A 17550-nucleotide genomic window follows, 5' to 3' on the forward strand; every position below is an offset into this window, starting at 1 on the left:
CGCACAAAGGGCAGAATTGCCTCCACTCTCGGTTTTGTTCGGATGCACGCTTACATCCGCTACAGCTAAAATGTGTTAACGCAGCTTCACCTCACCCCTGCCTTCTGACTCACCTGACACATCCCGTCTCTGACCCGTTGTGCTACTGACACTGTCACACAAAACGTTTCTGGGAGCTGTTCTTTAAAACATCACCAAGAATTCAAGGAACCCACATCTTAATACAAGCTGTTAATGAAAATAAGCTTTATTACATCAAGTAATAAATACATACAAAGATGCAAACAGTTTCATTTTGTTCCAGATGTTTGGATCAACTTACAGGAAAGGCGGAACTGAAATCTACATAGTCTTAGGGAAGCTTCCAGGGATCCTTGTTAGGTTTGGTTTGGGAGGCTGCTCTTTCTTCTGTATTTATAACTTGTGCATTTTCAAAGTGGACTTCAAAGCACTAATAGTCATGCAAATGCTTAAGCAAAAAAGAAGTTACATTAAGCAGAACCTACACTGTATGGCAAAGGGAGGGAGGGGGGACCGGCTACTAGGTTAAGTGTGCTGTCAGTCCGCACTACAACAAGAAACCCTTCAAGTTGTATCAGCTTATGAAAAGGTACAAAGAACAATCTGAATAACATAAATGTATTCAAAACAGGAGAGCAAGACACCGGTACCTTGGAGGCAAACTAGTCTGCTGTAAGACAGGTAACTTTTACGTGCATCTTTTGAATCAATGCTTTAAAGAAAAACAAACCTGGGTAGATCCTAACTATTTAAAATGTAAACCCTAATCAACTGCAAAACCGTTCCTTAATCTTACAGACTGTAGCTTCAGACGTAGTGAGCCGTGGGAGGGGCACAGAGAAACCAAACTGTTACCATTTTGAAAACAAAGTTTCATCTGAACAGGGGAGATGAACTGTAACTTCTCTCGGAAGATGGAAAGCCTTCCAGGCTCCCAAGGCAGCTAGGACCTGGCATTCCGTTCCGTTTCAGCCAAGCACTCCCTCACCAGTCCTCTAGCGTGGATAATGCCTGGAAGAGAAGCAGAGGCCGGCGTCAGCCAACAGCACCCATTCCAGAAGAGGAGGAGGGTCCTTCTGCAACCAGCCGAGAAGCCCTCAAACTGGAATGGAACTCGGATCTGCAGTCCGACCACCCAAGGATTGGAGCGGCTGGAAGAGGCACTACGAATCCTATCCTACCCCTTAAAGCCAAGACTCCTTTGTGTTTCCCTAAAATTTCATCCTGTGCTAAAGGTGACCGTCCCTGCAGGGGTGTCTGCACTGTTATCCTCCGCCAAATTTTATCTCTATGGTTTAGAGTTATTTATTGTTCATTGGGGGTTTTTGTTTTGGGTTTTTTTTGTTGTTTTTTGTTTTTTTTTTTTTTTTTTGCGTTTACTGAACTTAGACACCAAGAATCCACTCCTTCTAAGAGTGGACCCCTCAGGACATTGGGAATGACACCTCACGTCACTCAGGTGTCCCCGCCTCGCCGACCTGCTCTCCCCGCACTTGCGCTACTGTCACAGCTCCTCCACTCGCCGTCGAGCCATGAAGCCACAGGCATTACGTAAGCCGCGGGGGTGGCCACTTTCCATCAAGTCTTTACTTACGGACACTGAAGTTTGAACATCACGTAATTTTCAGATGTCCCAGAGTTTTACTTTTTTCACCATTAAAAACCACAAAAAACATTCTTGGCTCACGCTTGGCGCCTGACTCCCTCGCGCCCTATGACCCGTGTTACTTGCTGTGACAGAAACTTGGCGAGCTTGCTCCGGCTCCTGGTCAGGGTGACTGCGGGACCAGTTGCTCATCCCGGATGTGCCCTGGAGCAGCCACCAGGCACACACGTGTGTTGACCTGAACTGCAGGCTTTGTTGGGTGACCGCAGCGCGCCTGTCAGACCCTGGGGTCCGGCGTTTTCCCAGGCGTTTCCATTTGGGGAACCAGCTCTCTAGTTACCAGGACTGCGGGCAGAGCCGTGCCCACCTGACCCCGGGACTGGACTAGGGTCAAGGTCCTTCCCTCCCCACAAGCCCTCTTCCATCCCAGCCTCTGCCTGCCAGTCCCCCTCCCCATCCCCCTGCCTGTCATCGCCCAATCCAGCTTGGCAACCAGTCAGTCTCTTCACAAAGGTTTCATGAACCCAGTAAAGCCCACTGCTTTGGGTAGGAGTCTGCCCTCAGCCAGCCTCGCCCACCGCCGTGGAGCCGTGGCCTGGACAGCGGCGCCCCTGTGCACCCCAGTGCGCCCCAGACTTATAACCACAGAACATTCCCTTCTCACTTTCCTTCCAAGTTGCTTCTCTAACCTTTGGGGGGGACGACCCAAATCCCTCCTGAGATTAAATTTGCACATAGGCCACCGTGCGCTGAACTGCCGCCTTCTGAAGTAGAAACCCTTTTCTCCCCTCCACTCCCCTTTCACTTCACGAGGGAGCAACCAACCTATTTCCCTTCCTTCTGAAGTCGGCTGGTCAGTCGCATCTTCATGTGAGTCACTCTTCTCCCGTGGTACCATCCTCCCGCCCTCTCTCCCCTCTTCAGTCATGAAAGAACTTCAAAGCGTTCTTCCTCTCCCTCCCCAGACTAGGATGGACCACACACCCCCTTCCAAAGAGGAGAGCAGAGGGCAACAGGGCCCACGTCACTGGCCTCGCCCAGAGGAGGGAGCCTGCTGTCCTGGGCCGCCCTGGGCTCCCTGGGCCCAGCGTCAGCCAACAGGCACGGAGCCGGCCTAAGGCAGAGCTGCAGGATCTGGGTACAAAGACTCCCTTCTAAGGCAGGTGGACCCTCCCAGGAGCATGTAGGGCGAGGCAGGCTCACCCCTACGGCTTCCCTTCTTCCAGGCCCCGGCTGCCAAGCACCCCTCACCAGACCCTAAGGAGTCTACATCCCACAGACCTGCTCTCTCCCTGCCTGATGTCTCCCCATCCAATGGTAATTCTGTAACAAAACGGGAGCCCCTGTGCCACAGGGGACTCTTCCATCAGCCATCCTCTGTCTTTCCCAGAAAATCTTTCAAGACAGCTGAAGAGCCAGTGCTCTGGGGTCACCCAGCAGGGGCGTCCAGGGCCCACGACGTACCCCGTTTTAGTCTCTCCATCGCGCTCTTGCTGCCCGCGTAGGTGGGTCTGATCTCCTTCCCCAGTTCTTCGATGATGGCCAGCAGCTCAGCGTATTTGCTCTGGGGCACCTGGCTGCTCCCAGTTCCCTGGAATCAGAAAGAAGAGGGTTCAGATGGATTGAACCTGATCCCAATACCATGGTCAGGACCCCACTGCATGCCAGTTGCAGCAAGGGCAGGGCCGGGGAGAGCACTGAGCCCAGGGACAGGCTGGTGGAGAGAGGGAGGCCTGGCTCAGACTCCCAGAGCTGCTGCCTCCACCGGGGCCAGGCCCGTCCCCTGTGGGGGACAACCAGAGACCAGGGAGCGGGCCCGCTCTCCTGTCCCTACACACTCCGCAGTCTCCAGAAAGCTCTTTCATCATCTCAAATGAAAAAAGAGGAGGACTGGCTTATTGACAAGGAAAGGTTCACTGAGAACTTCCTAAGCAGCAGCCGGAGAGGTGGGCAAGTGCATCCCGGGAGCTGAGGGCCCAGAGTGGGTGAACGAGATGGAGGCCATACTTGAGTTAGCACGACCACAAAACTTGCCGAAGTCCATCCAGAGCGAGCCCAGAGTGTATTTAAACTCATCCATCCTCCCCCACCAGCAGGGCCCACCCCACAGAAACCCCTCCTCTCCAGACCCCCACCAAGAGCCTGAGCAAACACCCAGATCAGTGAGGCTGGGTGCCTGCGGGCCTGAGGGCCGAGGCCGCCTGCTGGGGACTCACCCTCTCCTCCCCCTAAGCCCCACTTCTCCTCCCACAGCCACCATTTCCCCCATCGAGTCCCTCGCCTGCTCCTCCCTCCTCTGCTTCCTGGCCTCCAGGTCCTTCCTCCTCTCCTCAGCATCCTCCAGGCGCCTCCTCTGGGCCCCACGGTCCTCCTGCCTCCCCTCCAGCCACTGCCTCATGGCCGGGGTGCTGCGGGGCCTGTCCAGGCTGCGCTTGGCCCCAGCCTCCTGCCATCGCTTCCTCAGGGGAGCCTGAGCCCGTGCCCACTTCCCTTCCAGAGGCAGGATGGCCTGGCGGGGCATGGCTATGAGCCACCACCGTATCCCCAGGGCCGGCCTCCATGGCGACCTCGGAACACCAGTTCCAGCCCCAGGAGAGAATCTCACCACTGGCGGCCCTGGCACAGAGGGCGGGGCCTCACAGGTCCCCCCCACGTGGCAGCACCTCCCTGGTGGCAGCACCTCCCTGGCAGCAGCAGCCGTGGCTGGAGCTCCGGCTTATCCCACCCATGCACCCACCAGCCCAGTTAGGAAACCGGTCTTGGTGAGGTTACCAAGGAGGGGGTCACAGTCCTGTAACTGGTGGAACCAGGTGTAAACCCACCAGCTCTCAATGAAACCCACCTGGACTCCACTAGGATGTGGGCCCCAGCCTCTTTGCTGGGGCCACAACCTGATGGGGAGTGGGTGGGAACGGGGTCCCCTCTCCTATCCAAGCTCAGAGTCAGAGTTAAGGCCAGGCCTCACTTCCCCAGGGACCAGGCACAAGGAGACCCACCAGGGACATATGTCAGGTGGTGGCCCCAAGAGAAACTGTGGCTCTTAGGGAGAAAACTCTGGCCTTCCTTGGGCTCTCCCACCCCTTCCTGTCACTCAGTGTCCCCCAGGAAACTCCCTGCCACCCCTCCATTCTGATGCCTCAAGTCCTGAACACGAACCCAGCCAGGGGCCCGGGCTGAGGAAAAGCGGACGACTGCTCCATTCCATCATGTCCACTCCCGGATGGCAGGGAGCAGGTGCCCTCAGCGCCCAGGCCATCCACGGGTTCCCCTCCCCGCACACCACCCCGCTGTCTTACCTGGGTGTAGCCTAGCGATGGTGGCCCGTAGTCACTCAGCAGCTGGCGGTACTGTGAGGACGTCGCCATACTGGTGGAGGGCGGGTGGACGCTCCCAGCTATGGAAGAAGAAACGGGAGTCGGTAGTTAAGTAGCCTTGGCCAGTTGTACCCAATGTAAGGACTCTGAGTCCCAAAACAGTCTCCCTACCCAAGACTCATGCAACCAACAGTGGGCTTTTGCCTTCGAGGGAAGAGAACCCTACTCCTGCCCTGTAGTTTGGCCATGGCTGGCACCTGGCCTAGATGACTGATGCTACTCCTGCCCTGTAGTTTGGCCATGGCTGGCACCTGGCCTAGATGACTGATGCTACTCCTGCCCTGTAGTTTGGCCATGGCTGGCACCTGGCCTAGGTGACTGATGATAAACTGTAGCTAACAGGCCGCTGCTCTTTACGCCCATCACAGCAAACGTCGCTAATCAACCACAGAAATCCTTCCCATCCATGCAGTTAAGACTGTTACCGAAGATGAAATTTGCTGGCTATTCTCAGCCTAAACCTTGGCAGTCCCCTTTCCCTGCATCCTGCTCCCCAGAGGCCGACATCCTAGAGCCACCTGGCTGCCGCAAGAGCCCACTTGCTACTAAGACTGGTCCACACCTGGGCTAAGACTGCCTGTGTGTCCAAACCTGTGCTGGGCTAGACGGTGAGAAAGATGGGGGAGGTTTGGAGGTTCTGAGACCTAACCCTGGTCAGAGACTGGTGCACTGGACACAAAGTCAGGAATCTGGAGTACATCACAGCCTGTGTGTCCTCAGACAAGCCCCTCAACTCTCTGAGCTCCCACTGCCCCTCCCCTAAGAGGGGACAAGACTCTTGACGGCATGAGTCTATGCCTGGATGGCTTGCACCCCACAAGGGGAGGAGTAAGACCCCACTTAAACGGACTGCATTACTGGGAGACACTGGCCCTCAGCAGAGGGACCACGTGGGGCTTAGAATGGAGTCTCCTGGATAGGGGATGGGGAGGTCCTCAGCAGGGAATTTTCCAGCTCCAGCTCAGTAGCTGGAAGCATGCAGACCCATAATGGCGTCCGAGTGGCCATTAGTGGGTAAAGGATGTCCTGCAGAATTACAAACAGCGGTAACCATGGAGAATTTACCTAGCCCTCCTCGGCAGCTGCCCGCCTGCCTCCACGCCGGGCCGGGGAGCAGCTTCCCCTCTGCCTGCCGCCCCCAGAGCCAAACGGTCTCTCTCTCACGCATACAGTGGGCTCTGCAGACTTGGCCCCGGGGATGGACAGCTGGTGCCAGGCCGGCCAAGCCAACCAGCTGCTCATCTGGTGCGGGCAAGGGGAGGGGCAGGGGAGGAAGGAAGTTCAGGAGCTCAGGCTGATGGAGCTGGAAGGGGCCCTGGAACCCCTCACCGTAGAGACACAGACCAGAGAGGGTGGGCGCTGCCCAAGGCCACACAGTGCAGAAGAGGCTAACACCACCACACCTGTCCCTCTGTCCGGGAGCTGGGGACAGATCTCTCCCCAAGATGTCTTCCTTGGTCTCAGGCCTGCCCTGGATTTCTCCCTGGGGCCCAGGTTTATGCTCAAACACAGGAGGCCCTGTCAGGAAACATGGATTCTGCCACCTCTAAGCTGGGAACTGTGAAGCACAGCTGCTCCAAGCCTCACTGCCCCGTCTCTGAAGTGGGGATGTTCAGACACCTGTGCCACGGAACTACAGGCACGTCTGTGACCTCCGGGTGAGGCAACTGTGAGTGTGGGGGGGCCAGAGCGCAGGAATGGGGCAGGGTGAGTGCACCCCTCACCACATCAGTCAAACCCCAATTTCCTGACCTTCTTCTGACGCAGGTGGTAAGTGCGGTCTGGGCAGCTCGGCCTTTATAGCCCCCGGCCAGGGTTCAAGCCCCGACCGCTACAAGTTATTACGCTTCTCTGCAAGTCCAGGATGCTAAATGCAAGACTGGAGGGCGATGGCGGGTGTGCTGCACTGCTCAGCACTTCACAGCATCTAGAAGATTCCAACTCCATGGCAGGAGGTGAGAAGGACACCGTCTGGGCATTCCCTGTACCACCTCCTGCCCTCCTCCTCTTGCCTCGCTGACCCATCTTCTCTCGTATGGGCAAGGGCTGGGACCAAGAGCCAGTCCAGCTGTGCCACACCTGGTGTGTGACCTGAGACAAGGCCCTTCTCTCTCCGGGCCTCAGTTTCTCCACCTGTTTGAGGCAATAGCTCCCAAAAGAATGTCTAGAGACTAGATCCTACTCCTCCATGGTGCTGGGGTTAGGTCTTGAGGGGCTCAGGGAGGGAGGGAGGAATGAGATCTTGGTCAGGGGCCTGGAGGCAGGTGAGAGTCAAATGATCAGCTCGAAGCTTCACTTTCCCATGGCCTGGGTGATGTGGCAGGTGACCCTGATTCTGTACCGGTGCCAGTCTCTTACTGGGTATTGAGAGGGGGGTGTCTGTGGCCCTGGAGAAAGTTGGCGGGAGGACCCCGAGTTCCACTCATGCCCCCTCCTCCCTGCAGGCACAGGGAGGGCCAGCAGTCTGGCTGCCGGAGGCCAGGGAGAAAACCAGACTGGGCGTGAGCACCGGAGTCTCAGAGCATCGCAGACAATGCGCGCAGTGTGCGGGGACCAGGGAGGGCCCGGAGCTGAGGGAGGGATTGGCAGAGGCCAGCAGCTCCTGGGGCCAGGCGCGGCTCCCCGCCCCCACGCCAGACAAAGAGCGGCCTGGGCCCGGGGAGCTGGCGGCCTTCCCGCCACTTGGGGCGCCTGGGGGGGCTCTCCGGCGGGGAGGCGGGGGCTTTGTCTAACTCCGCCACTGCCACCACCGGCCAGGCCGCGGCTTGGCAACTCGCGAGCAGGAGGCAGGGCCGGAGGGCGTGAGGGATGATGACAAGGAAGCTGGAGGAGCGGCAGCGGAGAGTCCATCTTGGATGCAAATGGCACGGGGAGATCCTGGCTTTCTAAAGAGGTCCACGGGGAGGGGGGCAGCCCCCCACCACCCCTCCTGGAGTTCACCATAGGAGAAAGAAGAAAATCTGCGTACAGGTGCTAGCCAGCCCAGAACAGGGCTTCAGGGATCCTGAGTGGGTGCCTCTGTCACTCTGTGACCCCAATCCCCAAAGGTCCCAGTTTAGGGCCCCTGCCTCAACTGTACCAGGGCAGGCATGAGATCTCTCCCCTGTCCAGGCTGGCAGCAAGACCCTCCACCTGTCCCACCCCAGAGTCAGATGCCGGAGGCAGTGAGAAATACCAGGGGCCACAAAGCCTGTCTCTGTGAGGTTTGCAGACCCCAGAGGAGGTGAGAACATTTGAGGAGAAAGCAGTGGCTGTTTGCTCGAGTCCACATTTGACCAACTCAACTATCCACCTGCCCCCCATCCACGCTCTGAATCTTAACCCTTTCCAATCCCCAGATCTGTGTCTAAATCAAATATGCATGTAATCCGTGTGTATATATGTACATCCATATACATAAATACTGCTTTCTGGGTCCCTCTTCGGATTTTTGGAGTTATGGAGTCAACATTTGAAGACAAGGCCCAAAACTTTCGGCCAACTGCCAGCGTGGCATTTCTGACCAGCATGGCCAATCCCCTCCCCGCCAAGCCCCCCCACCACGCCTCCCTCCACGCGCCTCACTTTTTCTTAAATTTGTTTCCCACCAAGAGTGTAAAGGAGAAGGCCTTGGTGAGGGGACAAGGCCGGTCACCTCTGAACCCCACAATTTTACCTTCCCCTCCTCATGTCGCCCTCGGTCACTGGGGCAAGACCCTGGGCGCAGGCTAAAGCTGCCTGACAACTTCCCAGGAGTTTCCTGGGACCGCCCAGCTCCAGCCCCAGGGAGGGGAGAGGATGGCCCCTGCAGCTTCTTCAGGAAGGGGTCCTCTAAACCTAGAGTTAGGGGCTCCAAGATGCGCGGCCCGGACTGAGATGCCGCCCCCACTCTCCGCCTGCAGGCACTTCGAAGCCCCGGGTCTTCTCCAACTTCTCTCACTCCGCGCACGCCAGAGGGGACCTCCCGCGCGCCCCGTTTGGAGCACCCCGCTCCCGCGCGCCAGGCCGAGAGCCCACCGACGACCTCCCCTGCACCGCCGATGACCCCCAGCGGCCCCACGCCCTCAGGGGCAGCTGCACCTGGCGCGCTCGCCGCCCGCAGCGCCGCCCGCGCGTGGCCTGGCCTTGCTCACGGGCACCCCTGCAGCCCAGGGCCCCCGCCCGGGCCTGCCCCTCCGCTCCCCCAGGGCGGCCCGCGCCGCGCTCCCGGCGCCCCGCTCCCCGCGCGGCCCGGCCGCTCCCGACTCCCGCCGGCAGGGGCCCTCGCCGAGCCGCCCAAAAGCCGGAGGAAAAAGGAGCCGAGAAAGCTTCCCTCGCCCTCGGTCGCCGCGCTCCCCGCGAGCCCTCGGCCGCCGGCGCCGGGGGGACCTCGGCGGCCGCCCGCGCCCCGGGCCCCGGCCCCTGCCCGGCCCAGCCGGAGGCCCGCCGTGGTGCGGGGCGCACCCGCGAACTTTGGCAGCGCGAGCGCCGGAATCATGGCGGCGGCGGCGGCTGCGCTGCCCCGGGCCGGGACCCGGTGCCCGCCGCCCCCGGCCGCCGCGGGCCCCCGGGAACCGGGGCTGGGGCCGGGCGCGCGGGTCCCCAACTTGGAGGCACTTGGGGCGCGGCGTGCGCGGCCCATGGGGCGCACTCACTCACCGGCGTTGAGGGAGGCGGCGGGCATGTGCGCGGTCAAGTTCGGTTTGTAAGACATCCCCCCGAGCGGCGGGGCGCGCCGGGGCGCAGCGGGGCCAGGCCCGCGAGGGCGGCGGCGGCGGCGGCGAGGCCGGGCGGCGGCGAGGCGGCCCCGGCGTCCGTGCGCCCGTCCGTGCGCCCGCCGAGCTCCCGCGCACTTTTTGTTGTTGACGGCTCGGGCCGCACCGGCAAATATGGCCGTCCCTCACCCTGACACCACCGCAGTATATCACCCATACATCGGGCGGGCGCAGGGGCGGCCGCAAACTTTGAGCGGAGCCAGCGGGGCCGGCCCGGGCCGGGAGGGGGCGGCCCGGCGCGCGGCGGCCCGGCGTCAGGGGGCGGCTCCGCCCGCGGCCGCGCCCCGCGCCTCCGGGCGCGCTCGGCGTCCGCAACTTGGCAAAGTTTGGGGGGCTGGGGTCCCGGCGGTGCCCGAGGCCCGCGTGGGTCCCTTTCTTCTTCTTCGCTGGCGGCGCCCGAAGATTTGTTCTTTAACCGCTTAATTTGTATATTTTTTAATAAAACAGCTAGGTAGGATTGCAGAATTACTTTTTTTCCCCCTTGACTGTGGGGGCAGGGATGGAAAATTACCTGGAGAAAATGGTGGCGAGTGGTATTTTTAAGCACGTAGATCATTCCAGACGCAGAGGTCTGGCTACTCCCCAGAATTAAGGACAACCAATTCTTGACATTGATTTCAAATAAATTTCACTCCTTGTCGGTATTAAGTGGTTTTTAACCCCTTGGGAGCCTAGACTCCTTTGAGACCGGACAAAAGCCAGAGGCCTTCTCCCCTGGAAAATACACCCTCACACATACGTAATTCTGCACCTAAATTCACTTAAATATTTAAGAAGCGCCTACTATGTGCTGGGCACTGTTCCAGGCGCTAAGGATACAAGAATAAACTTGACAAAGTTTCCTCTCGCCTGGAGTTTTCCACCCTCCTCACCACCCCCCTCCCCCCACCCAGCTCACCCTCAGACTGAAAGGCAATCATCAAATGTATTTCGCATTAGATGATTAGCTTTTGAAAGTATTATTTCTTCGAGTTCTGCTTAAATAGTAAATCTTGTCAAAATACACAAGATGCCCACCCTTTTCTGCCATTTTTAATCGCCACGCTTGGCAGATTTTTTGACTAGGCACAGACATTCGGACATACCTGGATCTGATGAGCAAGGCAACAACCCCTTGGGGGAAGGAAGGGATCTACCCATGCCTTCCCTCTGTCCCTTTAGGATTGAAGGTACAGGTGACACCCCCTCCCCAGCACCCCGTGTAATCAGCTTTAGGCTGTTTCAGACAAGGATGCTTAGTGACATTTTATTTCATGAATAAATTAATGTCACCCTTTCCTACGCTGCTCCCAAGGGCTCAATACTCTAGAGGAGCACTGTCCGATGGAAATACACTGCAAGCCACAAACGTAATTTAAAAGTTTTAGCAGTTACATTTTATAACGTTAAAAAAAAAACCAACCTGGTGAAATTAATTTTCTTTTTTTCTCTTTTTTTGGGGGAGGTGAGGGGGAGAAGTGATTAGGTTTACTTATTTATTTTAATGGAGGTAGTGGGGATTGAACCCAGGACCTCTTGAATGCTAAGCACGCACTTTGCTACTGAGCTACACCCTCCCCCTTAAGAATGTATTTTATTTAACACAGTATCCAGAACAGTATGAGTTCAATATGTACTAAGTACAAAACAACAATTAAGATATTTTACATTATTTTCACAATACTAAGACTTCAAAACCCAGTGTGTATTTTTTTATTGGGGGGTAACTTGGTCTATTTATTTACTTTTTAATGGAGTTACTGGGGATTGAACCCAGGACCTTGTGCATGCTAATCAGGTACTCTACCGCTGAGATATACCCTCTCCCCACTGAAGTGTGTATTTTGCTTTTGTAGCTCATTCTAAATCAAACTAGTCACATTTCAACAGCCACAAAAGCTAGTTGTTTTCCTGTTGGACCAGTGCAGAGCTAGAAGCTACAAGCAGAGGGCTCATAAGGCTGACAGACCTGGGTAATAATTCTGTTTCCATCACCTATTAGCTGTTTGACTCAACCTTGGGGCAAGAATCTAGTTTTCAGTGGCCTGCCTCAGTTCCTTCTACAGATGTTGTGGGCTTTTCTCTTTCCATATTTTATTTTTACCACAATGCCCACCACCATCACTTTAAGTCCCATGCATCATTGAAAAATACTTTTCCGTTTGTTTCTAATTGAGATTTAGTTCACGTGTAAAACTCACCCTTTTAAAATATACAATTCAGTGGGTTTTAGTCTATGCACAGAGTTGTGCAATCATCACCACTATCTAATCCCAAAATACATCCGTCACTCCGAGAAGAAACTCTCTACTCAATAGCAGTCACTCTCCATCCCCCTCTACCCATAACTTTAGGCACCTGCTAATCTACTTTCCATCTCTATGGACGTACTGGTATATTCTGAACATTTCCTATGAATGGAATCATACAGTATGTGACCTTTTGTGTCTGACTCCTTTCACATAGAATAATACTTTCAAGTTCCACCCATGTTGTAACATGTATCAGGACTTTGTTCCTTTTGACGGCTAAATAATATTCCATTGTATGGATAGACTGCTTTTGTTTATCCAGTTATCAGCTGATGGACATTTGCATTGTTTCCACTTTTTGACCATTATGAATAGAGCTGCCATGAACATTTGTGTACAAGTTTTTGTGAACATGTTTTTAATTCTTTGGGGTGTATACCCAGGAGTGGAATTACCAGGTTACATAGTAACTGTGTTAAACTTTTTGAGGAACTGCCACACTGTTTTCCATAGCAACTGTATTGTTTTATGTTCCCACCAGCAATGTATAAGGATTCCAGTTTCTCCACATCTTCACCAACACTTTTATTATCTGGCTGTTTTATTGTAGGCATTCTAGTAGGTGTGAACTGGAATCTCATGGCTTTGATTTGCATTTCCTTCGTGGATGATAATGTTGAACTTCTTTTCATGTGCTCACTGGACATTTGTGTATCTTCTTTGGAAAAACATCTATTCCAACCTTCTACCCATTTTTTAACCTGTGTTTTTATGTTAAGTTATAAGAGTTTTTTATTCTGGATACTAGTCCCTTCTCAGATACACAGTTTGCAAATATTTTCTCCCATTCTGCAGGCTACCTTTTCGTTTTCTTCTTAGTGTCCTCTGATATACAAAAGTTTTTAATTTTGATGAAGTCCAGTTTATCCATTTTTAAGTTTTTATTTGCTTGTGCTTTTGGTCTAGCCCAAGGTCATGAAGATGTTCACCTGTGTTTTCTTCAGTTTTATACTTGTTTTTCTTGCATTTATGTCTTTGATGATCCATTTGCAGTTAATTTTTGTGTATGATGTGAGGTGGGTCCAAACTCATTCTTTGCGTGTGGATGTCCAGTTGTCCTGGCACCATTTGTTGAAAAGTCTGGTCTTTCCCCATTGCATGGCCTTGACACCTTTGCTGAAAATCAGTTGATGGTGAATATGGGAGTTTATTTCTGGACACTCAATTCTATTCCATCGATTTTTGGTATCTATTCTCATGTAAGTACCATACTGATCTGATTACTGTAGCTTTGTAGTAAGCTTTGAGTTCAGGAAGTATGAATACTGCAACTTTTTCTTTTTCAAGATTGTTGTGGCCATTCTGGGTCCTTTGCATTTCCCTATGAATTTTAGGATCAGCTTGTCCATTTTTGCAAATATATATATATACAATTGGAATAGGGCTCATATTAAATGTGTGTATCATGTGAGGGAGTATTGCAATCTTAATTTCAATATTAAGTCTTCCAGTCCATGAATGTAGGATGTAGGATGTCTTTCCATCATTTATTTTATTTTTTCAGGGGGCGGGGGAGTCATTAGGTTTGTTTATTTATATATTTATTTATGTATTTATGTATGTATTTATTTATTTATTGGAGGCACTGGGGATTGAACCCAGGACCTCCTGCATGCTAAGCAGGTACGCTACCACTGAGCGATACCTTCCCAACCAGGTCTTATTTCTTTAATTTCAACAATGTTTTATACTTTTCAGTGTACAAGTCTTGTACTTCTCTGGTTACATTTATTCCTTAGTATTTCATTATTTTTGATGCTATTGTAAATGCAATTTTCTTAATTTTTGGATGGCTCATTTCTAGTGTGTAGAAATACAACTGATTTTTGTAAATCGTCTTGTATCCTGCCCCTTTCCAGAACTTGCTTATTTGTTGTAATAGTTGTTTTGTGTCTGCTTGTAGATTCCTTAGGGTCTTCTATGTGTAAGATCATGTCATCTATCAACAGAGAGTTTTACTTCTTCCTTTCCACATTTGTCTTTCTTGCCAAATTGCCCTGACTAGAACCTCAAGGAGCTGTGCTGGACAGAAGTGGTGAGAGCAGACATCCTTGTCTTGTGCCTGATCTTAGCGGCAAAGATTTTAGTTTTTCACCAGTAAGTGTGATGTTCGCTGTGGGCTTTTCATAGATGCCCTTTATCAAGTTGAAGAAACTCCCTTCTCTTTCTAATTTGTTGAGTGTTTTTATTATGAAAGAGTTGGATTTTGTCAAGTGCTTTTTATTCATCTACTGAGTAGAACATGGGTTTGTTTTTTTTTTTTTCTCCTTTTATTCAACAGATGGTTATGGAGCGTCTGCTAAGTGCCAGGCACTGTTCTAGGGGCAGCAGGGGAAGACAAATCCCGCGTTGTCCCCAAGCTTATGGTTCCAGGCATGGCAGCCCTAGTTAGCTGTCCCCTCTTACCACACCCCACTGGAGCGATCTCCTTACCCCTTGCCTAACACTGGTTATTTTTCTTCAAGCCAGACTGAGTTAAATGACCCTGGCGCTTGACCATTCCCACGTCAGAGCCTTCATTACACCAACGTGCCCCGCTTGCTGCATTTGGCGAACTCCTGCTCACCCATCAGAGCCCCGTTCAACTGTCCCCACCTCTGAAAAGCCTCCCCTGGCCAGCTGCCCCTCTGTGGATGCCTGCTATTGCCTTTAAGCTGGTCAGTCTCCTTCATGAGTCTGAGCTTCTGGAAAAAAACAACTGCATCCTTGAACATCTGCTCAAGGCACATAGAACATTTCATAAATGGCCTCAGTGTGCTCCTAGAAATGAGACCAAGTGAGGTCAGTTCCCGTTTGCAGGCAGCAGTCTGGTTCTCAGCCTTCTTCCTGCTCACAGCTCACTTTCCATGACAGATGTGTTAGCTTCCTGGGGCTGCCATAACAAATGACCACTAAGTGGTGCCTTAAAACAACGGAGACCTACTCTCTCAGAGTTTCTGGAGGTCAGAAGTCTGAAATCAAAGTGTGGGTGAGGCTACCCTCCTTCTGAAGGCTCTAAGGGAGGACCCTTTGCCTCTTCCAGCTTTTGATGGCCCCACGGTCCCTTGGCTTATGGCTGAACCCTCCAATCTGCAAAGATTTTTTTTCCCCAAAAAGGTCACATTTATAGATTCCAGGTGGACATACCTTTTTTGAGGTGTGGGGCACCATTCAACCCACTACAGGAGGCTTCAAAAAGACCTGAATTTTTTTCCCTTTCTCCTCTGAAAGTTAAAACCCCTAAAAAGGGGGGAAAACGTTGCAAGTGGCACCCCTAGAAACATCTGTATGAAGCTCACTCAAATAGTTTCCTTTAAATGAGTAGTTTTAGAAGGATCTAGAATGGTCCCTTATTAGTTTAATGGGCATGTCACAGAGTCCCTTGCCAGGGAGCAGAGCAGGTGAAGGAGAGAGGGGGAGCCCAGTGGGACAGAGCTTGGCGTGGAAGAACATCAGGAGGAAAGCTTCAGTCCTGGCGCCACAGCAACTTCTCTTTAGGCTTCAGACAACTTGTTTGACCTCCCTGGGCCTTACTTTCATCTAAAAGATTAAGGGGGTTTGACGGGATGAAATTCTAAGAATTCTCGAAACTCTAACACCCTAAGAAGGCAGACAGACAACACACGTGCCATTTTCCCCAACAAAACCATCAGCCCAGGAAGGCCTTGAAACCATTTTGAAACTGTTCCCATCACTGGACACCATTCTGGGGCAATCAGTTCCAAAGTGAGGTGCGCCTGCCCGGGGGTAACAAGGTGACTCGGAGGAGTGGGGGGGTGTTAGAACTCCTGCCTACGTGGGATCTGCTGTGTGCATCTCAGCACAGTGGCACGCGCAGAACTTGTAACTTTAAATGAATGATAGTGGAAGTTAGCTCAGAAATGTTTATTAGAATATGTGACAAAAAGGTTTGGAGACCACTGACCTAAGAAACTAACAGGCAACCAGACCCAGCAGTTGCACAGCCAGACAAGGTGTGGGTCCGAGTGTCGTGATTAACTCGGCAGTTAGTGACTCCAGCATGGTTTATATCCTCAGGACAGGAAAACCATACTTGACCAAAGTTGTGTTTTGATCAGAGGTCTACACCCAAAACTGATTAATTTTCAGTTATGTGTCTGCCTTTTATTTCCGTTTTATAGACCAGGAGCCGGCAAGCTTTTCCTGTAAAGGGTCAGATAGGAAATCTTTCAGGCTTTGCAGGAATTGTAGTCTCTAACCGTGCAAGTCTGCCATTGTAGCACCAAACAGCCTTAGAGGATACAGAAGGGAATGGGCAAGCCTGGCTTCCAATGAACTTTGTGAACATTGATATTTGAATTTCATGTATTTTTCACATGTTACAAAATATTCTTTTCCTTTTTTCCAACCATTTATGAAAGTAAAAACTATTCTTAGCTTCCAGGGTCATTCAAAAATGGGTGGTGGACTAGACTGACCCGTGGACCATGGTTTGGCAATCTGTTTTAGACCTCAGAAATTTGTTTAAGTCTGATTCACTATGGATAGAACACCCAAAACCGGAGCAGGCAAACATTTGAGGACACAATAAACATTTTCATATCAATACCTCTGAACAGGAAACACACACATGCAAAAACATAAACTGTGGCAACAGAAAGCCAAAAAGAAACCCAGTATTACTGCAGGAATTGAGAGCATTGTATAATTTCTCTTGATCTAGGACTAGGGTTTGAAAAGGGAATTTTTAGGGACTCCTCATTGCTCTAAACAGTGGGCATCTTCACAGAACGCTAAGCTTTCTATTGAAGGCTCACGAATTTCTCCGTTTCCTACAATTAATAATTTATCCCAGTTTGGATTTCTCCAGTAACTAAAGGGTGTGGGCATCAATCTTTGCAGGAATGAATCTTGCTTGGAACCAAAGGTAAACAACAGAAGCTAGAGCATTTTTTCTGATACTCAAAAATTTACCCTCTAAAGTTCCCCAAGAAAGGATACTGAAGAAACTGGCAAGAATGACTGCCTTGGAAAGAACCGGGGCCAAGTGGGAGGGGCAGAGAGAAAATGTTCGCTGTATGTTCTCATCTGCCTGTTGACTTCTGTCATGTGCCGCTGTTACTTACTCCTGCAACAACCAATCAAAAACATAAAAATTAAGTATTCCAGACTAATTAGTGTCCACCTGGCCATCTTACCTTCGCATGATACCTGGTAGTAATTTTTAATTGAACAAGGATGACTTGGAACCAGCAGCGTGGGGCTCGCCTCTCCTAACCCAATGATGCACTTGACGTCCGGAGTGGGCAGCTTTCAGAGGACGAAGCCAACTTGCCGAGAGTTGGGCTCTAAAAATAAACATTTTGCACATTTCTTTTAGCCTCCTTTCTCTCCATAAAGGCCTCCACAGATGGCTTCTTTACATCATGCTCTCAAATGACTAGCTGATAAATATTCATACTTATGGAAATTGTATTGTACATACTCCAAACCCCCAGGCAACTGACACTTGTATTTTCCAGATCTCAAGGGTGGTGGCCCCTTGTTCATGGGCCTTGTCCTCCGTGAAACACACACAAAGTTGT

At 52.2% G+C, this 17550-nt stretch overlaps 1 protein-coding gene across 1 annotated transcript; it reads right to left on the minus strand.

Moving 5' to 3' along the window:
* Window positions 1-229: 229 nt before the first annotated feature.
* Window positions 230-9951, minus strand: CDK2AP1 (cyclin dependent kinase 2 associated protein 1). Its single transcript, XM_031442569.2, has 4 exons — window positions 9619-9951; window positions 4924-5021; window positions 3092-3218; window positions 230-1032 (listed from the first exon to the last, which is right to left on the minus strand). Exons 1-4 carry the CDS (start codon window positions 9671-9673, stop codon window positions 965-967), a joined length of 348 nt encoding a protein of 115 aa, XP_031298429.2. The 5' UTR covers window positions 9674-9951; the 3' UTR covers window positions 230-964.
* Window positions 9952-17550: the final 7599 nt, after the last annotated feature.

This window comes from Camelus dromedarius, chromosome 31 (genome assembly GCF_036321535.1).
Source record: "Camelus dromedarius isolate mCamDro1 chromosome 31, mCamDro1.pat, whole genome shotgun sequence".
NCBI classification, from domain to species: Eukaryota; Metazoa; Chordata; class Mammalia; order Artiodactyla; family Camelidae; genus Camelus; species Camelus dromedarius.